Here is a 25,967-nt window from a genome sequence, read left to right as displayed (position 1 = left end):
CTACAAAGAAGTTAGCACTGGCATTGAAATTTTTATAGTTGGTCCTAGGCTCAGGACACTTTTAGAAGACTCAAAGAAAAGAATCTGAAACAAGAACTATGAGTCTGTCAGAAAGCATTAGAGAGCAACAGTTTAAAAGCAGCAAAGTGGGTATGAAAGAAATGAAAATACTCAGATGTATGCTAGGAACCTTGGTCAAAAATCCTCTCCCCATTCAGTGAGAGATTCATTTTCCAGTTCTATATGAGATCAGAAGACTCAGAGCTGTACCTCAATGTACACACAGATCTAACTCACTGGAAGAGACAATTCTCTATTCTGACAGGAAGAAAACAAACTGAAATCACACAGAAGGCAGACAGACATTTTCTTTGTGAGGCTGTGGGCAGCTTCCATGGGGTAAATGGTCTGTGGTGATGAAGAGCATCTTTGGAAAGCAGGGGGGAGAGCAAAGGGGACAGGAGGGAGCACAGAACCTGCCCTGCTCCTTGCCTGCTGCAGAGCCCTCCACAGCCCTGCCATCAACAGCATCACTCCTGCACACAGAAATAAGAGAACTCAAGCATTTAAAGACATGACTAAAGCCCTGTGATTCCTCTCTCTTTTCAAGGAAGAGCTTCTTGTGAGCAGAGAATAGAAGAAAGAAGAGTAGAAGATTCCATTTTCAAATCTGGGTCATTAGCTGCCCAAGGAGGAACATTAATTATTGGTTTTAACATCAAGCTGGTAAAAGCAGAGTTCTGCAGGCAGTGAAAGAGATAAAAGGGACTTGTTCAGGGTAAACACAGAGAGCCACTCACTCCTTGGATTTAGGATAACTCAGCTAAAGAGGAGAACATTTACATCAGAAGATTTGCTTTTCTGAGTACAGGAACTTCATTGGGGTGCCCTGCATAGCAAGAGCTGTTTTTCCAGAAGAGGGCACTAAATATATATTTTCTTACTATTTCAGTGATTCAAAATTAAACCAAAAAGAACTGGAAAATAGAAGAATTAGATTATAGACTGCTTCATATGTTTCTGCAGAGACACCAGAATTAAATTCTTTCTAGTTGTGCCTTCTGAAGCTTTTTAAATCACTGCTGTCTTTTCATTTTGTAAGCTACTCCTAATATATCTTTCCATAACATTTTAAAACAACCACCTATACTCATTACAATCCAGCACAAACCAGGATGTTCATTATCCCTAAAAACTTAGGAAGGAAACTTATGCTAAAAAGCAGGAACTCATCTCTAATGTAATTCTGAAGCCTCTCTATGTTGCAAGGAATCTAATTATTTGTTAGATTTTAATTTTTTGAAATAATTTTCGTACTGGTAATAATTTCATTCCTTGTAAATCAAAGTTACCCCATGTTTCATTAAGATAGATTCCCATACAAGTGCAAGAAAGAAAACTGTGATTATTTTAATGCTGTCCATCTGATTTTGACTGTCTAAGAGACCTTGTACATTATCTTATGAAGGCTTTATTCAAAAACAAATTGCAATTTGTTTTTAAGACATTTTATGAATCTTATTAGGACATTAACCTCTACAATTTGTTCAAGTTAGCTCATCTATACACTCAGAAAAGGAAGCAGAAATATTGCCTTATGCAAGCTAAGAAAAAATGGTTTGTTTTGGTATCATAGTGTTTTACCTTGAGGCTTTTTTATTTTTCCTTCCCTGCTTGATGAAAATCTCCTTTATTAAAGAAAATATTTACAGAGGAAGACTGCTGATAGCTGATACTGATACATAATACACCTATGTACTTTTGCATGACAGGCTAATTATTTCTGAGTTTGGATGCTCCCCTAGTCTTCCCTGGAAATGTGGATTTGCTTTGCAGTTTACTGATGTGTATCTGTGCCTGTGAATAAATGCAGGATTCAGTTTATTGGCCTTTGCTATGCAAGCAAGGCTGTCCAACTTAGCCTGAAAAACAACTTTGCACTCAGTCTTGTTTGTGCAATTTCTGTTGAAGTCTCCCAGCTCAATTCAGGAGGCTTCAGGTTTAGTTCTAATTCAATTTATCTGCATTATTAGGAGAACATCAAGGGTTTAATCCATTGTTTTTAATAGGAAAGCAGTTAAAGCTCAGCAGCTGAAATCAGCAGACTCTGCTTTTAATGCTCTGCAGTTCAAGTTTTGTTGCAATGATCAGACTAAACAGTCCCTGGGGTGGAGAGAATGAAATCTGAAATTGGGGTTTGGTGCAGTTTTCCCTAACCATTGCTATGTAGGGAGCAGGCAGCAGCAGAACTGGAATGTGGGGAAGGAGGACTGCAGGCTGTGCTGAGCTTTGCTTCCCAGCTCAGGCAAGCACATCATGTTGTGTTTCATGAATGCTCCCAGACCATCATTTCAGAGGCACACACTTCCTCCTGGAAACATCCCCAAAACCAGGGAGAAAGAGAGCCAAAAATCTGGTATCCAGTGTGGTTTTATTGTTGGCCCATGGAGGAGCTGCAGGCCCTAAGTCACCACAGTGGCTGCCAATGATAAACCATGGAATGGTTTGGGCTGGAAGATCATCCAGCTCCAACCTCTCTGCTATGGGCAGGAACACCCCTATAGACCAAGTTCCTTAAATGTTGAGATGATCCCACTCCAAGAATACCTGCTGAGCACGAGGAGAGTACCCACTCTTTGCATTTTAGGGGTGCAAACATATTTTCTGTGGATAATAGACACAACCAGCCATTCCTCCTTGCTGACACTCCTTTCCCTTTTATTAAGAATGGAAAACAAAGCATGCAGACTTGGGCATACTGAGATGTGTCTTTTCATTCCACTTTTTCCCCCCCCCCCAGTTCCTACTGAGTTACAATGACAGACAGACCCTTAATTTTAAATAAGAACCCATGGCCCCATGGCTCAAGGATCCTAAGTACCAAAATGTCCCTACAATATAATTGTTTGAGTTTCTAACCACCTCTAACTTGTTTGAACTATTTTCTTTTTCTCATTAAATCAAGCTGTTCCAAAGCAGAAGAATTGCTGTCAAAAGCAAAGAACCATTCAGGCTACATAAAGGAATACAGTTTCTGCTGGAACTTTGTCAGGATTTCAAATGAAGCATGAGGGTCCCCAAACCAAAAAAAAGAACAGATTTGACCTGTTTTCTTCCCCTGTGTTAGTCCAAAATTTGCCCTGAAATTTAGCAACATTAAATTAATTTCTGTAGTTTCTCCCTCAAATGCAAACTCTAAGATTAAACTTTTCAGTAATTATTGCTCCACTAGCCTGTAACTGTGTCCAAAAATTGCTATTCTAGACAAACAATGGGACAGAAACGGTGGAAGAACAAATACTCTCCCCATTTGATGACATATTTGCTCAATTAGAGAGGGCATCCACCCTCCTATAGTAAGAAGTTTTAATTCTGTAAGCACAGGCAGCAGAGAAGGTTTGGCATCCAGAGGGCCCTGCTGCTGAAGGCTCAGCTGAGGACACCTGAGAAGGCAGTGTTTGCACAACTCTGTAATAGAGTTTTGAAAACCCAGGAATCCCCTGAGAGCTGTGTGGCAAACTTCCCTCTCTCCCTGTGCCACTGCAGATATCAAATATTAATTAGCCTGAAACAATTACTGATACCAACACATGACACACGTTGGTACATCTGACAGAGATGTTGCTGCTGCTGCCTGTGCTGAGATTCACTGGTGGGAAAACTCCCAGCAGCTGAGGGTTAGCAGCTTTGGTTTATTCAATGAAAGGCGACCATCAAGAGCTCATCTCCTGCCTTAGACAGACTTCCCCTGGGTTGGACAGAAAAGCAAATGGGAGTGTGGAAATGTTTTTGAATCAACCTTGTCTGATGCCTTTGAAAATTCTGGTTTGTCTGTCTTGTTGAAAACAGCAGATGAGGGAATTTGTTCATGGTGGGTTTGAGATTGGAAAAGAGAGGCTGTCTTTCACAGAGACCAGATTAGTAATTAAAATGTACCACAACAAGCTCCTTTTAAAATAAAATATTGCCTTTAAGTGTTGTCAAAACAATAGCTGCTGCTTCAGCTTCAAATCCAAAGTAAACTGTCACCCACAAAATTAACCTCTTCTATGCTGTTAGCACATTCTTGCTATTGCAACACTTCTGGACACACAGGCCTTAGCTTTAGTTATGCAAATGCAGCTGGAGCACTGCTGTTCTACCCCAAAGAGGTTAAACAGCACTTGTCAAACAAGGTAATCACACTGCTAATCTTGGCTTTTAAAATAATATCACTAAAAACAGGATCTGTGACAGGAAGGAGAAAGAAAGGTGGTCCCCACCTTCAGCCCTGACACGCCAGGACAACCTCACTGACAGCCCCCACAGGCACACACATAAAAATGCTGCTGTTTTCAGAAGCTGTGAGCATTTTCTTGAAATATTAAAGATTAGCTGAATGGTATTATTAATATTTATTCTGTAGGAAATAACTGAAGCTGTTGCTTTCCTGAAAATTTAGCAAATTATCAGATTTGTTGAGTGGCTGGCCTATGTGTTTCCATTAATTCATTAATAACTTTACTTCTGCTCATTAAAAAAGCACTGGATGACTACAGTGATGCAACTCATTCTTCATTCACAGCTACATTCATAGAGTTGGTGAGTTGAGAAAAGAGAAAATACTCTGCCTGAAGATACACATGTGCACAGATGTAATAACAGAAATATTTTAACTAATATAAACAGCATTTAGATTGAGTCCATTTCTTCTTTTTGTTTAGAGCTTTATCCTAATCAATTATTTATCCTAATAACAGTAACTAATTCTCACAAGTATATGAAATTACAGAGCTTTAGGCTTGAAAATGTTGGAAAAATAATTTTAGCCAGCAGCCTTTGATATAAGTGAACAATGCCCTTATATTGTACAATTTCCAATAGAAAATTTCCAGTCCTTCTGATTTATGAACAATGATTCAAAACTGTATTCACATTAAAAAGAGGATATGAAAAACCATAAACATAAGCTTCTTACTTCAAAATGGCCCCTTCAAAAACTAATAATTTACAACAAAACACCAAAAATTAAATAACAATCAATAAAAGAGGTAGCATTATTTTATGACAGAAATATTCTATCTGTGCTCACTTTATCATGAAATCACTAAACACCTTCAGTGTTCCTGAAAATAACATTGGGTGAGAATGAAAAAAATAAATTTGAAATATACTTATTGCCGTATAAAGAAAACAGATTTATGTAAGCCTATTTCTAGGCCTGGTAAATCCATTTCAATTAAGCAATAAATATCATGACTACAGTCTGAGCAGTATTACAGATGATAGTTATGACAGTGTTCAATATTCAGAGGTATATTTATCATAATAATGTTTATCACCGAACTCAAAAGGATGTTGTGAGGATTCATTAATATTTATACCCATTAGTGTTTTGGAAATAACAAGCATTATGGTTTTTTAATTTTTACACAACTAATTAAATTAGTATGAAGTCATAATTGGACCATAAGCACAAAACCCATTCATTTCACAGAACAACCAGACTTGGAGAAATAATAAAAATAGTAACACCAACAATAGTAATATGTTGCTTTCTATAAATAATGGTGTTTCACTTCATTCACACTGTAAATACCAAGCCTAAGGTTTGCTCTGGATCTTTCTGAGCTCTCTTTGGTCCCACCACTTGTCTTAGAGATACAGGCAGGGAGAACAGAAATACTGAACTCGTCACATGAACTATGCTAAAAAATAATTATGGAGTGTGTTCTAATTACAACAATGATTAATTCTTTACAGCCATTTGGATTAAAAATGAGCATTTATTTTACTGTAAAATAGGTAACAACATCTGTTGTATCAGCTGCAAAAGTCTCTGAGCCCTAACTTTGTTCAGAAGCCTTTGCAGTTTGGTCCATGCTAATCAGCCAGCATTTCTGAGTGTAATTGCCCTTAACTGGCACAAACACAGTAATGGGCTGGCAAAATTGGAGACAAAGAGCAAAACATTTTACAAAGAATCTTGGCAGCTTTAATTCCTCTCTTACATGATGACAACACTGATTCCTAATAAAGGCAATTAAATATCCAATATTTAACATCTCACTACATCACTCCAGTAAAAAGGTATTTTTCTCACATATTTCCTCTGTTTCTTTTGTTCCATTACACAAACTCCACTGGTAACTGACTCCATACAAAGCTGCACAAGCTTTAGTTACTCGTCATTACTCTTACCTCAGTCACAGAAATGCCACGAGATTAAGGGTTGCTTTGTCACTTGGCTATTTAGGAGACCCCTTTTGGAGACCAGGGGTACCCACAGAGGTGGTGCTAGCCCAAAGACCTGTGTGTGTTCCCCAGGAGGCACACGGTGAGTACAGAGCTTGTCTGTCTATCATAAAAGCAGGCAACCCAACAAGGGGAAAGAATGATGCATCTGACTCCATCTTATCAGAAAGCTAATTTATTAATTTATTATACTATGTCATATTAAAGAATACGGTACTATACCATACTGTACTATACCATACTGTACTATACTACACTATACTAAAGAATACAGAAAGGACACTCACAGAAGGCTAAAAAGATAATAATGAAAACTCCTGACTCTTTCCAGAGTCCTGACACAGCTTGGCCCTGATTGGCCATTGAGTCAAAACAACTCACTCCAGAATCCAATGAAACAATCACCTGTGGGTAAATAATCTCCAAACACATTCCACATGTGAGCACAACACAGGAGAAGCAAATGAGATAAGAATTGTTTTCTGTTGGTAAGGATGAAAGTTTGACAAGCAAGTCTCACAGATATGTGTGCTTAGCAGAAAGATTTTTGAATGTAGAGGCTGATGAAGGAACAGAGATGGAAGCAAACTTTGATATAGAAGAAAAGAATTCCTGAGCCAGTTTTACCAAGGAGGCAAAGGGTATGTTAGTTAAAAGGGGGTTTTATGACTTAGAGCAAAGGATAAACCTGCCTCAAACAAGGAGATGTTTTGACCAAGCAGAAAGATAGCACAAACAAACAAGTCAGCAAATGTGGCAAGTAGAAAAAGTTCTCAGAATTTTCCACTGCAAGAATACTGAAAACCAACTTCTAGCTGAAACTGTAATGTACTGACTTTTAGTGATTGGAAAACAGTAACATGAATATGGTAATTATAGGAGTTATGATAGGCTATAGGTGAAAGTTAAGGGATAGATTGGTTCTACTGTATTAAGGTGCTCAGCAAAGAAAAATATATAATGCAATGTAACCAAACCAAAGGGTCTCCAGGCCTGCCTGCAGTTGGAGCTGACAGCTGTGAGCACAGCTCTGTCATCCATGACCCTGGACTGCTGTAACCTCTTGGATGGAACAAACTGCATTTGGAAGAGCTGCCTGGAGTCCCACATCTCTCATTTTGGCTCTTACAGCTTTCCTTTTCTCTGAGGCCTCTTGCTGCCTTTCAGTCCCAGGAGAAAAACCCTGGGTGAAGGAATCACGTTCAGAGAATGTGAATGCCACACCCATGAGTGCTGCTGGAGCCACGGGCTGGACAAGAGTGTCCTTGGCCAGGCACCACCAGAGACAGCCGTGAGCCTCTGCCCCCCTTCTGCTGAGCTGCTGTGGCCAAACCCCGTTTGCCCTCATGTTTTGGGGTTATTAAACCTCATTTCAGAGCCCCACACACTTGTTTTGGTGAAGGATGATTTGAAATCAAAGTTTCTCCATGGAGGTGTTATTCCCTGATGCTTTCCCAAAATTTCACTCTGTTGTTTCAGCCTCAGGTTGCACCTTGTTGTGGTGTAAAGAAACTAAAAATAAACTGCAGGAAAACTGTGGGAGTATTTCAAGACAAAGAAACTTGGTGCCTTTCCTGTGACCTTTCCAGAAAAAGAACAAATCTTCTGTGTTCAAGGTTAGAAAAGCTCCCTATTAGCACAAGGCTTACCCAGAATATTGCTGCCTGAAAGATTAAACTTCTGTAAATATAAGCACTGCAAAAAAAAAAAAAAAAAAAAAAAAAAAAAAGGCATTACAATGAAATCTGACAGCCAGACTAGCCACAATGTACCCACACCAACCTCACAGCTGTCTGCCAAGATTCCTGGGAGAAATATGTTTTAAGGAACGTGCTTCAATTCATGATGCTTTAAAATGATGAAGTGATAGAACAGGAAAACACACATTAGTTGCCTCAGTGTCTTTGCAAAATAGGTGTCTGGCAGTTCAGTGCTGTGTTATTCCAGTGTGGGTGTCAGTGCTGTCACCCAGACCAACACTGAGCAGAGATGCTTCTTTGCAAATAAATAGAAAAATATAGAAGCAGCTACTACTGGAAGGAAATGACTTTGTGGCACTTTTCTTAAAAATATTCCACTTCATTGGAGTGACACACTGTGCTCCTCTATTTTGATGTTTATTCCTGGCTGATATTAAACATAGGGGCTGAATCCATTCATTTCAGAATTCAGACAAATTATTAATTCATACTATGCATATTAAAGCAGCACAACTGTACTGTGTAAAAAAATGATGAAAATATCTATACTCACAAACAATTAAAAGGCAGCACATCACACTTTCAAATGCCAAAAAAATAAGAAACAATTTCTGATGGCTAAAAAATAAGTATTCAATAATTCCAAGAAGCTCCTTTTTTGAAATTGTTGAATTAAACTTTAAAGACACGTCCTCTGCCAATGCATCTCCTGAAATTTCCTTTTGACTTTGCAACAAGGACAACTGCCCAAGGCTTTGCTGATCAATTCCTTGTGTTGCAGAAAACAGTGTAATTTGAATTTTGTCCAAGAGTACAGTTTGAAATGCAGAAAATGTGAAGAGCTAACTATCATGCAATTATTTGTAGCCACAGTCTGCATACCAAAGGAGAAGAAAGCTGAAGAAATAATTTAACTGTTATTGCCATTTTAATACAGAGAGCCACCCATCATGGCTGAAGGCTGCAATAACCACGACTGAACCCAACTACCCCTCTATTAGCATGCTTCAAAACAGAACAAAGCAAAACAAACCCAACACATTTTTTTTTTTTTCCTCCATAAACATGGATCTTAAAGGAATAAAAGAGGGTTTGTTTTGCTTTGCTTTGCTTCAGGAATTCTTGCTACATAAGAATACCTGAACAATTTGCAATGTTCTCTTACAGTGAGTCTGTGCCACATCCTGACACGTTCCCAAAGAATGTTTTCAGCTTCCTACCCTGGGCCTTCCTTTCTAGAAAAAGATGTACTGTGATGCAGGGAGCACCTGGCTGTGTGCTGCTCTCTCTGCTCTAGACAGGCATCTTAAGAACCACAAACTCAGTATTTTTCTGTACCTCAAACTCACAGGTCTGCAAGCACTGACATGCAGAGAAGAGGATGCAGAGGAAGCACATCCAGCCCATCCCTTTCCATTCCCATGGCTCTTCTGCCACATTGCCCACATCAAGCACTCCTCCACAGACTGAACACAAAGTCTGGGCTGTAAAAGCCCCCCTAACTCTGCTTCTTTCAGATCTTCAGAGTGTGCATTTCTTTCAGTGGATAAAGGTTGAGAATAAAGTTATTTTCTCATTACTGTTTTTTAGAAATTTAACTTTTTCTATTTTTTTTTTGGTTGGGTTTTTTTGGGGTTTTGTTTTGTCATTGAAGGCATTTTTCTGTCATTCTCAGAGGAACTGAGGAAGCCCTCCCTCCTCAGGGCTCTTCCAGCTTTCACAGTCCATCTGAGCAGAGTTGGCACAGGGCTTCCACAGACAAAGGCTGATTTCACTAAAAGAACTGCATTTTGCAAAACATCTCTGGCTTACAAGGCAGGGAAATTTGAGAGAAAGGCTTGCTTGCTCAGTGACCCTTAGGCTGTCTTTTCCATGTTTAGAATTAACTGAACACTTCCCCATCCATCTCTGTCTAGAACTCAGCTAAACTTCAGGAAAGTGAAGTCACACCACCAGCAATTTCCCAAGAAAAATCATTATGAATTACTCCTTAAGTTTCTGATAGTTTTATTTTTCCTTTTTCTAAAACCAGACATGTTTCTTCTGGCTTTCATAACACCAAGTCAGGAATAACTACAAAGATGATAGCAGAGAAATCAGATAAGCAACAGAGCTACAACTTTCACTGCCTAAAGAACCTACAAATTTCCTTTGGTTAACAGCTGAAATGTTATTTACATTATGGAAAAACCCCAATTATAGCTGTCAGTGAATTAATTATTTTCATTTTGAAGAACTGGTGGTATTCTAGACAATGGAAACAAAATATATAGAGCTTATAACTCATCCAAGCAGTACAGCATGGCTATCACTCAAACATTTCAGGCCTTATACCAGCAGAATTGAGAAAGACAAAAATATTATTCATGCAGACGAATTGCTTCCCCCATGTTTGATTCTTTGGTCATCATTTAAAAATGACTCATTACATTTTTCCCTTTTGAAGTCTGGTAAAAAATTTGCTGTAATCCAGAACTTAGTATCAACCTAATGGTGATTTTTTACAAATGATTTATACCTAACCCTCAGAAGAAAAGGATTTATAATGAAAGTGATAGCTCAAGCCTAACTGCAGCACTGGGAATGGTGACACCATAATTAATGTATTATTTCAGTTGTGGGAGACATTGACAGTAGCTTTTTGTTCTGGGAAAGAAATTTATAGGGTGATGGAAAAAGGCACTGTGGGAAAAAAAAATCACAGAAGAGGAATAGAAATCCTTGTAGCAAAGACATGTCCTTACAATCCCCCTCCCAGAGGCTATAAAATCCTGGCAGTGACAGTGTTTCCTCACAGTCTAATTTATACCTTTCTCCTCTACTAGATGGCAGTGTGACATGCTCTCAGAATTGCTAAGTGAGGGGGTTTCTTGCTTTCTTTCATAGGAAGCAATTAATTTAAAATATCATCTTGCTGGCATAAAAGTGAAAAAAAAAAAAAAGTTTGCCACTGGCTGGGTATTTTGAAATCAAATCTGTTTACTTACAGGTTCAACATCAAAGGCAAAGAGTGCATATTCCCTGTCAGGTGACACCTCATACCGGATAGCCTTTAAGGAGACCTGAAAAAAAAAAAAAAGAATTTTGAAACAAATATTTATCAGTTTTCAAGCTAATGACACCTAGAACTAATCGTTATAATCATCTCTCTAAGGATGAAAAATACTGCCAGAATTAAGTGTCTTGAAAAAATAGTATCTTTTTTTTCAAACCCCAGAAATGTTATGTGGGCACTCATAAGAGAAAGAATAAATGCATTGTGACTCAGAGCAGGCAGCTATATTAAAAACCCCAGAATTCTCCTTACTGCATTGGTGAGGTGGCAAGTGTAGGCAGTAGTTAGTAGAAAGCTCTGATAAATGACAATTTATTAATTTCCTCTCATTATCTGTATTCACTGGCCAGTGCAGAAGATAAATCTAAATAGCTTCTGGAGCAAATTAGTAATAAAGACACCACTGCCTCCCCCAATTAAGATAACTCAGAGGAAAACTATTCTGTTTTCCTCAGTTAAAAGATTTTGGGATGCTGCAGTGATCCACTGCACCCTGACCTGGGCTCTGCAAAAATCAGCACTGTAAATCTTGCTAACAAGGAGAAATGCCAGGGTATCTCAGACCTGCCAGGAATTACCTTTTTCCAGCTCCACTTTTCATTTGTGCAGTGAAGCCATTTCTCCTCCCCAGTATGTTTCAATATAATGCACTGCTGGCACAGATGGCACCAAGGTCAAAGAGAGGTGCCACTAACACATCACTCATGCACTGCCTTTTAAATCTCACCCTCTCACCCAACAAATTAGATCTAAGTCCTTGAGAGAGTCCCACAGGGCAAAACTGAAAGGGGAATTGGGGAAAGTCCTCCCCAAGGCCAGCAAGGATGGATGTGCTGGGGGAGGGAGCCAGAAGCAGAGGGGACAGGTGGCACCATCACAGAATGATTTGGGTGGGAAGGGACCTTCAAAGGCTGGCTATTCCACCCCCCTGCAATGAGCAGGGACAGCTTCAGCCAGACCAGGCTGCTCAGAGTCCCATCCAACCTGATCCTGAGCATTTCCAGGGAAGAGGCACCCAGCACCTCTCTGGGACATCTCCTGGGCTGCTGAGCCAGAGCAGCTCAGGATGGGGAGGGATGGGGGAGCCTGGGAACCAGCAGGGGCAGCATGGAGACAGATTTTATTTACAGAAGACAGATTTTGTTTAATTTTATGTTAATGGCATGGGGAAGGGAAAACATGACCAAGTAGCACAGGTTTTCTGCCCCAGGGCTGGGAAGGAAGAGGAAAAAGACAACATGTCTGAGTAAATGTAATGGCAGCTCTTGCACTGGGGCTTTGTGGATTATGGTGGAGGTGACCTGCAGATGTTTTTACTGAGATGGCAGAGGAACAAAGGTAGAACAGGCAGTGGGGTGGAAAATGGCATGAAAATGCAGGATTATCTTGTAGCACTGTGCTTTTCTTACAAATGGCAATAATTAAAAACCAGTGGAATAAACAAGAGGCCAAATGGAAGCAATTTGACTTCAACAGACCTTGACATTAGAGGAAGCCAGCCCATTCCCTTTGAAAGGGATGTAAAGAAAGGGGTTACACTCCTATGAAAGAGGATTGCTTATGTGATGCAGTAAAGTTTGAAGGTTAAATGCAGCATGGGCCCTGATATAATAATTCAGTAATAAATTCTTTGTCTCATTAAAAAATAATTAATGAAATTGATGTACTAACCTCTGCCACAATGCTGGTTTCATCTACTACACAAAACAAAGCTACAAAACACTTCTGTCACTATAAGCAATACTCTGCATCAGATGTGACTTTGCTTTCTTTACATTCCTTTTAATAGTCACCTACTAACTTCTTCCCACAATTTCTTAGGGTTTCTCTCAAATACAACTTCACTTCTTTTCCTTTGCACTGCTCATAAAAACCACTGAAATCACATTTCAACCATTAGGCAAGAAAAAGCAGCAAATGCCCAAATAAAAAATAAGTATTGCATGGAGGAATGCAGAGAATGGTAACAGACAGTAAATGATATCAATTGTCCTTTTATTAAGCATGCAGAGATGAGAATTATGCACCTTTCAAATATATATGATATGCAAGACTAGCTGCAAATCTCTATATGATACTTTCCAGAAGTATGAGAGAAACTGAGCTTGCAGAATAATAACAAAAGCTGCAGTTCAATCTCACATTATCCATCACTGCATAGCCCATTGTAGCACCAGAGAATTGCTTCTCCTTGACAATACATGAAGTTGAAACCCAAGTCATTTTCTGCTTTACTGATCCAACTGCAAGAGAGCTGTGAAATTCAGCTACTTGTCATAGAAAATACTTACAATTTTTTTGTTTTCTATTAATATTGTTGAACTGTTGGTTTCGACATTCCTCAGAATCACTGTGCCATTCTGGTTTCTATAAATGAATTCATTATCTGCAAGGAGGAAAACAAAAGCTCATTAAGGAAATCTGAAATTGTGTTTGTGTGGAACCCAATTATGGACTTTAAACCAAAAGTTCTGCAGGGAACTTCTTTCTGAAAAACACAGATTTTTTTTTTTAACACTTTAGTCATTGCTAAAAGTGGCTTTGAGGGCAGCCATAAAATGATGTGGTTGGTGTTTGTCACATGTTTGTTGTGCCTGAGATGAATGCAAGAGTGACCTGGTTTGAATGTACACACACAGCTTGCTGTATAGCTAGTGTAGAAAACAAGGTCAAAAAAGCCCCATTCTTTATGATTAAAGGTTTCTGAGTTGCACAGTCTCTGTAGGAGTTTAATAAGCCTGGAAAGTCTCTGAAAGTGAAAGGCAAATGATCCTCTATCAAAGCACATTCTGGAACCTAATATTGCGCTCCAACTCTGACATTTGTTCTGCAGACTTATACCAGCAGGAGAAACATGCAGAGAAATCACCATTTTCACAGGAAACAAGGAAAATCAGCTTGTCTCTGTGCACTTTGGGACTACTCCAGCTCTCAAGACAGGTGGACAAGAACAAAAATACTGGAGACAGTGTCCAGCTCTCAAAGCACACAGCCTGCCTGACAGAAAGGCTGGGGCAGACATATGAAAGGGACTCCAAATGAGGGTTAGGTAGCAGGTCAAAAGTTCAGGATGAAAAACATTACAACAATAAAGGGATGTCATAAACTGAAGTTCAAGTCTGATCAGTGCTTACATGCACTGCCCTGCAGATAAAACAGAAAACCTAAGTCCCAAGCACTCTGCCATTAAAGGAACCAGCAGTTTTTCTTGGCACAGGACTAGGGTTATGGTTTATTTGCAACTTGGCTAAACAGAACTGATGGATCCTACCAAACCTCTGCTTTCTTTCTCTGGCCTTACCAAACCTCCAGTTCCAGTCAGGGAAACAATTCCTCACCACCTACCATTATGGTGGCTGCCCCAGGAGTGTCACCATGGTGCTGCAAGGGCTAGGGACATGTGGATGGTTTAACATTACCCATGGGGTGTTCTGGGATGAGTCAAAGGTGAATTTAAACCCTCTAGGATAGGTACAAGCACAAACCCAGCTGACTGTAGCTGCAGAGGTGTGCACTGCCCAGCTGGGTGCCCTGCTAAAGGCAGCACCGGGTTTGGAGACTTGGTTCTTTCAAAACTTGGTGTACAGACCTAGCATGTCCCTTATCCATGTTCCAGTCTTTTATTTCCAACCTGGTAATGATAATCCTCATCACAGTCACTAACCAGCTTTATAAAATGCTCTGAAGGCACAGATGAGAAGCTTCTACACTCTACTTATTGCTGTCAATAAAAAAAGTCTCCTGTTTTGTATCACAGATTTAGACATTTAAGTGGGAGAAGAAGAAATCTCTGAGATTGGCATGAATCAGATTCTGGAAGGGCAAATGGTTGCTGCAATACAGTTGATCCTTCCAAAACCACAAGGTTTTAGAGACTTTAAGATTCACAGAGTCTAAATCAGAGCAACAGCCCTTTAGACTCATAGACAAAGTTCTCAAAGCATAACTCGATTTTAAATTATGGAATAAATTTTATCAGAAACTTCTGTCTTGAATAAAAAAAGAGAAGGATTTGAATTAGTTTGACTTACATTTATCTTTAAAGTATTTCTTCATACAATTTATGACTGAACAAACTAAGAAACTTAAACTTGAGAAAGAACTGATTGAACAGAGCCAGGACAGAAGTCAAAAAAGTCATAAGCAGTATGGAGAAGATAAACAATGGATGCTTATTCCCTCCCTTTTCCAAAATAAATACTGGAAGGCACCAGGTGACACCAGTCAGTGTCAGGTTCAGCACAAATAAAAGAGATTATTTCTTCATGCTGAAGGCAAACAAACTGTGGAAGCCACAGTCCCAGAACAGAGCAGGTGCCAGGGCTGCAGGTGGATCCAAACTAGAATTAGAAAAATGGAAGAAAAATCCATCAAAGATTATGTGTCTTGAAGGGGAATGCTTTTCAGGAAGCCCATGGACCATCCATTGTGAAGGACTAAAGGAATATCCTGAATCCTCAACTTGAGAGATTTTCCTGCTTTTCAGAATCTTTCCTTGCCCTAGGCCATATGCCAGAAGAGACAATTCCTGGGGTCTGATCCAGCACTAATTTATTTACACCTCTACCTTCCAGCTTCTGCTTCCAGATCCTTAAGAAAAGTGTTTATGCCAACAATTTAGGAAGAAAGGCAATAAAAGATTAAATGCTCGGTACACACCTGGTCTTTATATACTCAGGCCACAAATTCTGAAGCATAATTTGTTGTAAGAGAAAAGTATGCAGCCTAAATTTTTATTTTCCAGAAATATTTCAGGCATTCCAGAAGAAAAAAAACAGGAAAAATTAAACTGAGAGACAGACTATTACCTAATTATCAGACATGTTGAAAAATATTAATGCTTTAACAATCACCTTTTGTCAACAACACAAAATGATTTCCAATTACACACTAAGTTTTAGACAGAAAAAAAATCATGTTTTAAGCATGGCCAGCAAAACATTAGGATAATTGTAAGGCTCTCAGGATATTTCCTAATTACAAAAAGAAAAGAGCAATGAAATTCAGCTCCAAGTTCAGAACATAGGTAAAGTAGCCTATAAATCTAATGAGCCTGTGAAGCTGTTTCTTGAACATTGCAGGAACTGATGGAAGTCACATTACTGCCCATAATGACATTGCTACCAAATTTTATTGCTCCTTATGCTCCAAAAAAAACCCATAACATTTTAATAAACTATGAAACTTCAGGATTACATAAGAGTTGCTCCATGGTTGGAAGTAGGAGATAACAGACTTTCCCATTATTTGTTAAACCATAACAAGTTTAGAATCAGGTGCTAATCTGCCACATGTACTTTTAGAATGCATAAAAAAAGAATAAATGAAGCAGTGCTGATTTGTTAGGGCTCTAAATCTTGCCATTGTATTCAAAACCAGCCATCAACACTCTGTCTGAGTTAATGAACAGAAAATTGGCCTGCTTAAGAGAAGAACAAATTGATCTGCATTATACTCCAAACAAAACACTGTGAAGTTTAGCTGGGTCTTAGTCCTCAAAAGATGAATAATATTCCTGGACTTCTGTTTTGAAATGTGTGATTTGTTCCAGTGCAAGAGCATTTTTTTAAATGGGACATACCTCAATCAAAGCCAGAAAGCAATGCAGTGGCCTCTGCCTGTAATGAATTCTGTCCAGCAAGCTGATGAGAATTTGCAGCCTGATTTATAGTTGTCACCAGAGCTGATAAAGGTCATCACTGCGTCTCATTTTTTATATCTGCCTTTCTTTGGGGCTGGTGTTCAGTATAAATGATGCTGAAAATTATAATTTTCAGGCATGCAGCCATTTGTTCCATTTCTTCAATCTTTCTTGGATTTTTTCCATCTGTTCTTCACCAAAGAAGTCATGGATGTCCCATCCCTGGAGGTGTTCAAGGCCAGGATGGTTGGACCTTTGAGCAATCTGGTCTAGTGAAGGGTGTCCACTGGGGTTGGAACCGGGTGGTCTTTAAGGTTTCTTCAGCCCAAACCCCTCTCTGATTCTATGCTTCCATAGCAAAGTTCACTTTTCCAACTCCTCACTCCCCTTTCAACTTCCAGGAAATTGTCTGGGTGGTAGATCACATTTTCTGACTGTTTAAGTAGACACAGCTGTGTAGTCACACTTGGAAAAAAGTGACTGATTGCAAAAAAATGATTCCCAGAAATAATGGATCAGCCTTGGGGCTGTTCAGAGTCAGAGCAGAGAAATGGGGAGGCCTGGGGAAAAACTTTTAAAAAGCTGCTAAGCAGAACAGGTGAAATCACAAACCCCATCTGCTTCTTTGTCTGTAATTCAGTCAGAAATGCACAGGCAGAGAAAACAGACCCAAGGAGAGGGAGCTCATGTCCCTTGAAGTCACTGAGCCCTCCCCAGGAGCAGCACAGACAGAACACCAGACAAAAGAGCTCACCACAGAGGACAAGAAGGTTTGGGACAACTTCACTTCTAGAAGGAGTAAGTTTGAGTGCTGGCAGTGCAAAGAATTTGAAGGAACTACATCCATTGACAGGAACATAGCATCAGTGCCCAAATATTTAGTGCAGTAAAGGTTCTCTCAAGTCCACATTACCAGAGAGGAGAGACTGGTTTATAAGGCACTGGCAGGACCATGTCTGTGAGGGAAACTTTCATTATTTGTGAGAGATTATGGGAAGCAGAAAGAAAAACTGAGCAATAAACTATGAAAACAAAAAGTCTATTTAAATCCAGCTCAAAAAAATATTTTAATGAAATTGTAATTTTCTATCATTTTAATAACTGATGAATGAAAAGTAGACAAAAAAAGGTTATGGAATTCACATGCAGCAAGTCAGCAGCAAGAGACAGTGAAAGAGAGAAGGTAGAGTCAGAATTGTTATGGCCACTCCAGTCTTTTAGATCAACAGATTTGAGCAAAAGGCAACTTCCTAAGTCCTGATCAACAGACATGAAAGAGAATTGAATGAGTCTCAGTATGATGAAAGCCAGCATTGAGGGAATTATCATTTTCAATCCCTAGGATTAAGGAAGATTGGTGAATAAAGGAAATTTGAGTACTGAAGTTGTTCAAAGCCATTTCAGATAAACGAGCCTCCAGACACCAGCAGGGTTGGCAAACATTACCCTGTGTCAGGAGAGCAGAGAGCAGCAGGTTCTGTGGGACCTTTGTGTCCCCTCCCAAGGGACAGAGGTCACTTTGCCCCAGGCCACGTGCAGGGATGCTGGGATGGAGCTCTGCAGCGGCACAGCAAATGTCACAGGGCCACCAGGACACCACTGGCACCCTCCTGGCATTCCTCATGGGGGAAAAAAAGAAAAGTTGTGGGGTTTTTAATGACCCAAAGCAGTCAGATCTTTGGTGCTTTACATCTGAAGGAGTCTTGCAGGAGCCCTGCAGCCCTGCCCAGCGTGGTGCTTGGCATCACTCAGCCCTTGGCCAGGCTGAGCCCACCCTCACTGGTGGGCTCACAGCAACTCCTGAACCAGCCAAGGGCTTCTTGGAGTCCTCCCAGGCAGGTATTGATCAGACACACCTGGATAACATTCACCATCTAACAGGATAAAGGCAGGAAGATTGCAATGGCAAGACAGATGTTTCTTCAGACCATTGGTATTTTCAACAGGATGTAGTACAGTTGTATTCCTTTGGAAAGATACATGAGGAACAGACAAAAAAAAAATCTTCTGCTTGTTTAGCAGCTCAGCAAATTTTCTGAAGGGCCAGGTGAGCCCCAGAACTGAAGTTCAGAGCCAGTTGTTTGTGGGGTACATGCTGTAAATATCAAATAGATGCACTGCAGCATGCCTTGAAAGAACAGCAGATCACAGTGTTAAATGCATCATCCCAACAGCCTTCTTTCCACCTGAGTTTGTGATTGCATCTCTCTGGACACCTGAATAGGCTTCCACTGGGGGCTGATTGTGCTTTTCTTTTGCATGATGTTCTCTGTGGTTAAGTTTTGCAGCAGTTAGTGAGCAGGCACAGTCCCAGCATTTGTCCAGCCTCTGTTCTCAGGGTTGAAGGAGCTTCCCTGGGTCTGTGCATGGAGACCAGAGTGGGGAAAGAAGTGGCTGTGCCCTGGGGCTTGGGCATATCACAGCTCTCATCCCAGCACACACACACAAGGGCTAAAGAGGAGGGTCCAGCTGCAGAAAGCAAACCCAGACAATCCATGGGTAACCTGCAGCACAGAGGGAAAACCACTGGCTTGCAGTGATTGCCATGCTTCCAGGACTGGGGGAGGCTGGCCGCTCACCCTGCAGTTGTGTCTGAGAGAGCAGCACCCTGAATGAACTCAGCTCATGCCTGAACTGCTTTCCAGGCAGGCTGGGCTCAGCCGAGACCATCAACCTTCACACCCACAACCCAGGCACACAGCAGAGCCCCAGGGGAGAGAGCAGCTCAGCAGCAGCACCAGGCATGGATGTTCAGTACCACCATCCCCACAGCTCAGGTGAGCAGCTCACTAGGAAAGTAAACCTGGGGGAACTCTGAAATTCCTGTAAAAATGTGATTTCTGAGTGTCACAGGTGAGGGAATAGCACAAGCTGTGGTTAACAGGTTGTTGTGTGAGGGGTCAAGACCCTAAAAAACCCCTTAATCCTGCCAGATGCAGCAGAAGCATCTATCTTCAGAGAGCCTGCTGTCTTCAGGGACTGGTTTTGAGAGAGAGGGGACCCGAGGTGTTTGGACATAATGGTTTTTGGAAGCAGAGTGGAAAACAACAGAACAGGGTAAATTCACAGAGGGAATAGAAACTGTCAGAAAAAACCCTCATACCAACAAACACTGAGAAGCACCAAATGAGGAATAAGGTGCAGGATGGCATGAGCAGGGAGAAGGATGAACACAGGCAGGTTTATGGAAATACTTATTTTTCTTGGCTTTCATGAAAGGGGAAATCACATCTTATTTACCAGGCCTGCAGGATTATTCACTCACTTAGGACAGTGTCTGCCTGTCAGGGGTCAGGTAGGAGAATGGCCCCACAAGACCTACACCCCTTGGGGCAGGCAGAATTTACTCCTCAGAAGAGCACTGAGAACAGAGGCTGGACAAACGCTGGGACTGTGCCTGCTCACTAACTGCTGCAAAACTTCACCACAGAGATCATCATGCAAAAGAAAAGCACAATCAGTCCCCAATGGAAGCCTATTCAGGTGTCCAGAGAGAAGCAATCACAAACTCAGGTGGGAAGAAGGCTGTTGGGATGATGCATTAACACTGTGATCTGCTGTTCTTTCAAGGCATGCTGCAGTGCATCTATTTGATATTTACAGCATGTCCCCCACAAACAACTGGCTCTGAAATTCCCTCCCCACAGCAAAAGCCAAGACTGTTTTGATATGAGCTGCTTCTCTGAGAGAAAATACAGGGAAGGTTTTCCAGCCCCTGTCCCCTGGTGCCTGCAGCAGGCTGGGGTAACAGAAAGTGGGAGGCGAGGATCACAAATAGGGAAAAGCAGCAAAACCCATTTCCATGCCCACAGCTTTATTGTGCCCTCAGTGAGTTCTCCTTAGGGATGGACCCTGTAGAGTTTGACATTTATAATTTTTCACAGCCCCTGCCTCTTTCAATGCACCTACCCCTACCAGTAACTCCTTTTTCTTCTGCCTTGCTACTTTGCCTAGAAGAAATCAGTGATAATTTCTTAGACTTTGTGATGCTGATACAAGGAGCAACAGGGGACAGAGAACAGCTTGTCTTTAACAACATTGCTGCAGCCTTTAATTCCAGCAGACAACTGGATTCCCATTTTTAGCTTTCTGCCATAATGGGTCACTATCCTTTTACTGTTCCCAGCACTTTTTTCCCCACATGCAAGGCTGAAAGAAAAACTTCTTTAAATAGGTGATTTACTGTAATCTAGGTAAATACTGTATAACACATTGAATTGGTATATTAAGTAAGTGCAACAAGATAGAATGTGCTTTATTATCTAAGAAGTGGTTTTAATTGCTCATTGTCTCAATGCAGTTGCACTTGGTGCACCAATATAGTGCTTTTATAGTAGTACCAGTAAAATAAAACACAATTGTAGCTCAGGAAAATTCCCATATCAATGTGCATCTCTAGCAGTCTTGTAAATTAACTTGTCAAAAGCTCCAAGAGATCGAGTCTTGGGAAAATTTAAAACTATAAAAATCAGCAGTGCTGCTGTGTTTCTCTTTTTCATCTAATTCCAACTCTTTCAAGATTCAAGCCAAAAAAAAAAAAAGAAAAACAAATTAATTCTGCATCAAGCCTGAAATACAGGCAGAGCATACCTTTGAAGTTTGGGTACTAAATTTGAAACCAGGTAAAATTCAGCTCCTGCCTCATTTGTGAGGATGAGCTCCTCCTCAAAGAGCCCCAATCTGGGAACTCTGTGGTGTTATATTCACATTTTTCTGAAAAATTCCTTCGCCCAGGATTTTTCTCCTGGGAAGCTGAGAAACCTCAGACAAAAAGGAAAACAATTCTTATCGCATTTGCTTCTCCTCTGTTTTGTTCATGTGGAATGTGCTTGGAGATTGTTTATCCAACAGGTGATTGTTTCATTGGGTTCTGCTGTGAGTGGTTTTGACTCTTTGGCCAATCAGGGCCAAGCTGTGTCAGGATTCTGGAAGGAGTCACAAGTTTTCATTATTATCCTTTTAGCCTTCTGTAAGTGTCCTTTCTGGATTCTTTAGTATAATTTAGTATAGCATTCTTCAATATAATATAGTATCTTAAAGTAATAAATTAGCCTTCTGAGAACATGGAGTCAGATTCATCATTCCTTCCTTTGTCTGGGGGGAACCCAAATACAATCCTGTGGGCTCAGATCATGGCTCAGTGGCACAGGCATGAAGAGCTGAAATGCCTGTGAGAAACTGAGACTTTGTTGCAACTTCAAATTACTCCTTCTCAACTTCTGTCTGCGTTTATAACATATAGAGGAGCAAGAAGAGAGAAGCTACAACTAGGCAAAAAATGAATGAGGCATTCACTGGCCTAAATCCATTTTATTCCATCCAGGGCAAACCATCTTGATTACAAAACTGCTGCAAAGCCTTAACAACAGCAGTGCAACCTCACACCTTGTTGCTTGGTGCCCTCAATTTATCTTTCTAATGCCTGGGGGGAGGAGGGGGAGTGCACCACACTGAGATGACTTTGGTGTATTCCAGAGCTGAGAAATCTCCCTCAAAAATTCTCTGCCATCTCACTCTCCTGTTCAGCTGTGCTCCTGCCATGTGCTCTTCAAATGCTAGATGTTCCAGGAGGAGGAGTGATGACCCTGGGTTACTGGACAGCTGGAGACAGCAGATTACACTCATCCCTTTGATTCCCAGCTGGAAACATTTCACAATCAACACAGGCCAGAAGCAATTTAATCCCAGACAACTATTCTTCCAGAAAATGGTCCTTAACGCTTTTATCCACACCCCACATATTTTTCACAGTTTCATCATGCAACTGAAGAGAGGAAAAAAAAAAAAAAAAGTGAAGTCAACAGGTAAGCAGGAATCAGCTTATCCCAGCTCCATGGAGTGACTGGGGTGGGTGCACAGCCCCAAATACACAATGGCACAGATTTTATATTCCAGTGAATATAAAAATTCCAGGGCTTTTCCCACTGTTGTTTCTAGCTCAGATTAGAGCCCTAGTCACCACTCCTGCTTGGTGGCACCCAGCTTGGCTGTTCCATGCAGGGACACTGGCTCCAAGCCCTCCCTGGTTGTGGCCCAGGCCAGTGCAGCATCACCCAGTGACCTCCCTGTTCTCTGCCAAATGCATCAGGTCTTTTCTGCCTCATTTGGTTTGGCTTCACACAGGGGAGTGCATAATCCAAAGTGTTGCACCTAAATGTAATAATCCACTCGACACTGAGGAAAAAAAGGAATCCATGAATAAATTTTCATTAAAATGTGACCCCACAGCACACTTACTTAATTTCTCTGTGCATTCCCTTGCCTCCTTCTCTTTGCCCATAAACAAATTGCACTTGTTAATGGCCCTGATGGACAGAAAGAACACATAAAGTGTTTTTTCTTGCTTTTCATTATTATTACCATGGGAAGATTACTTAAATTTCAGTGAAGACTGAATGAGACTGCTGTATGTTAGCAAGCAAATATGCTTTGTGTGCAGCTGCGGGTAAAGTTTTAATTATCTTAATGTGCAATATTTCACATTCCCTCTTATGTCAGCCTGTCATTTCAGACATGTCTGGTGAAGTATGATTGTGATGAAGTCTAACTTCAAGTGAGAGGAGTCTGTCAGAGTCATGGCCATCACCCTGACCTCAGGAATTTGAAAATTAAGGCAGACAAGAGATGAAATCCAAGACCTCAAGATGCATTTGGTTACCAGTGCCCGATTTCTGGTTTTGGAGTGGTCACAAGAGGGCACCCTGCTACAGAGCCAATGGAAACACTTTCAACACTTGCAAAGAACCATTAATAATAATTAGATTCAGTGCAGGGCAGGAGACTGGTGTCCTGAGTGAGATGGCACTGAGGGAAGGAAATGGCACCTGAGTGAGAACAGTCTTCCTGCACCCTGGGAGCTGCAAGGAGCCACTCATGGAGAAACACTTTGCAATTATAGATAAAATCCCATCATTTTTAAACCAACTGATGAGGGAATGAAAAGAATTCATGTCAGCTAAGCAGGGTGGTGAGGCAATAGAAGAGGCTGCCCTGCCCAGAGAAGCTGTGGATGCCCCATCCCTGGAAGTGTTAAAGGCTGGGTTGGATGGAACTCTGAGGAACCTGGTTTAGTGAATATGTCCTTGCCCATGGCAGGGGTGTTGGGAATGGATGATCTTTCAGTTCCCCTCCAACCCAAACCATTCTATGATCCCATGATGAGTGAGGAGCTTTTCCTTAACATGGCACATTGGTTTGGTTGGCCTGCAGCTGCTGGGTCAGCTCCTACACAGTGTCCTCACCAAACCCCAGAAAAGATTCCTGAATTCCTTATTTCCCTTCTTCTTGCTCCTTTTCCTCTCTCTACCATGGAACCAACATCATCCACCTGTTACTGCCTTTGTTCTCTTGGTTTTGAAGCACCAGCTGTTGCTGAGAAGACAGCTGTGCTGATGCTGGTGCAGGAGCAAAAGGGCTGATATGAACACCTGGTTCAAGTGTAATGGGTGAAAAATAGTTACACCAAAAGAATGACTGCTCCTTCCTTCTAACTCTCATCAACCTTCTGTCCAAAATTACCTTCTCAATGGGTTAAGAACTTTCAGCAGATGAGATTAAATTCAAAGAATGCCCTTATTCAATGGAAAGACTTGACTTCTTTTTTTTCCTTATATTCTATCTTTAAATAACTTCTTAATAACTGAGGGCAATTCTTTTTATTGTACATTTCCATGCTTCTATCATGCTCTTAATCTTTCTCTGGACCATTTCTATTCCCACTACAATCTGTCTTTTTTGGAGGGAGCAACCCCTCCAAGCTCACTGCAGTGATCAAGGTGATGATGTCCCTCAAACTGGAGAAAAACAGGCTGTTTTCAGTATTTTTCTTTCCAGAGTATAGTTCAATATTGTTTTTCCTAAAAAAGTTGATTGCTACAGAAAATTGATTACACACTCAGTTTCCTGCCCTAGAAGAAGGAAAATAAATACAAAACCTATGGAATTCTAGTAATCCCTCTCCTGTTTTCTGATTCATAGTCTTCTGGCTGGATAGTTTAGCTATATTAGCCATTCTATGCCAATGAGAAAAAAAATCAGGAATATTGTAATTATTGGTGTATATTTTAAAAAATATCTTCCTTTGTGAGGCATTAAAATTAGAAAATACATAAAGAGCCTGCTTTTATGTTAAAGGTTAATTTGGTTTGAGGCCATTAAGGCCATATCTTATGCCTGCTGCTATGTTTGGTATCAGCTTCAAGGTAAAAGGTAACAGCAAACTCTTACAAATGCTGCCCCTGAAACTGACACCTGGAAGAAGGAAAATATGGAACACATGGAATATATATATAAATATATGTATATATATGTATGTGTGTGTGTATATATATATATGCATACATATATATATATACACATACACACATATATATGTAGGTATATATATATACACATACATACATGCATATGTATATACATATATGTGTATATATGTATATACATATATGTATATATATACATATATATATACACACATATGTATATATGTACACCCATATATATGTAATCTTGGCATATATATACATATATATAATATATCTACATAGATAAACACATATATATACATATATGTACATATACATATACATATATATACACACACATGTATATGTGTGTGTGTACTTTTGGGCATGTTTTAAACAAGTGTTTTAGAGATATTTTTTATGTCACTGTTCACAGCCTGCTCCCCCTGGGAAGGAGAATAAGGAAGGAAAAGATACCTCCAAATTATTAATAAACATCTTGGCTTATGCATGAGTATTCCAAGCAATTTGTCTTATAAAAATGAGTCAGTCCATCAGCTGAAGCTGCAGCAGAGTGGAAACTGCTGCACATGGCCCAGCATATGTGCATTAACCCCTCTGAGGGGCAATGGGCCAGCCCAGCCCCCTGGCTCCACTCCCTGCTGGTGCTGCCAGAGGCTCAGCATCCAGAGCCAGCTGCAGGAGCAGGCCTGGGCATGGGCTCCTGTCCACCAGGAAATGGGAAAATTGACTGCTGAGCAGAGAATAAGTGTTTATTAGGTTGGTAACAAATTAAGAGTATTGGAAAAAATTTCTGGACCCTGTCCGGGGAGAATTGGTGGATTTTCTATGTTTATCCAAGTTTTGATGGTTCTTCTCAGTCTGCCTGAAGGCACCATGTTACTTTGCAAGGCCAAGATTTCCAACCAGACCCTGGAATGGTTTACTATGCATACATGACCACATGGAACATAACTGCAATAAGAACACAATCTCTCTGAACTGCTGGATTCACCACCATTCACTGTGGAGTCAATTTTTATAGAGTCAAGTGCATGCCAATATAATAATCATTTATCTAATAGATCCAGACT

The 25,967-nt window shown here is 40.5% G+C and overlaps 1 protein-coding gene across 4 annotated transcripts in view; it reads right to left on the bottom strand.

Annotated features, from left to right (window-relative positions):
* DPP6 (dipeptidyl peptidase like 6) overlaps positions 1-25,967 on the bottom strand; it is a 492,894-nt gene that overhangs the window by 125,470 nt on the left and 341,457 nt on the right. For all 4 annotated transcript variants that reach the window (XM_059839525.1, XM_059839508.1, XM_059839534.1 and 1 more), the window contains exons 4-5: positions 13,281-13,375; positions 10,922-10,996 (exon numbers count right to left, since the gene is read on the bottom strand). In XM_059839525.1, coding sequence (XP_059695508.1) covers positions 10,922-10,996; positions 13,281-13,375 — 170 coding nt within the window. The remainder of the gene's footprint in view (positions 1-10,921; positions 10,997-13,280; positions 13,376-25,967) is intronic.

This window comes from Haemorhous mexicanus, chromosome 1 (genome assembly GCF_027477595.1).
Source record: "Haemorhous mexicanus isolate bHaeMex1 chromosome 1, bHaeMex1.pri, whole genome shotgun sequence".
Classification (NCBI taxonomy): Eukaryota; Metazoa; Chordata; class Aves; order Passeriformes; family Fringillidae; genus Haemorhous; species Haemorhous mexicanus.
This window is presented reverse-complemented; position numbering and strand designations above follow the sequence as displayed.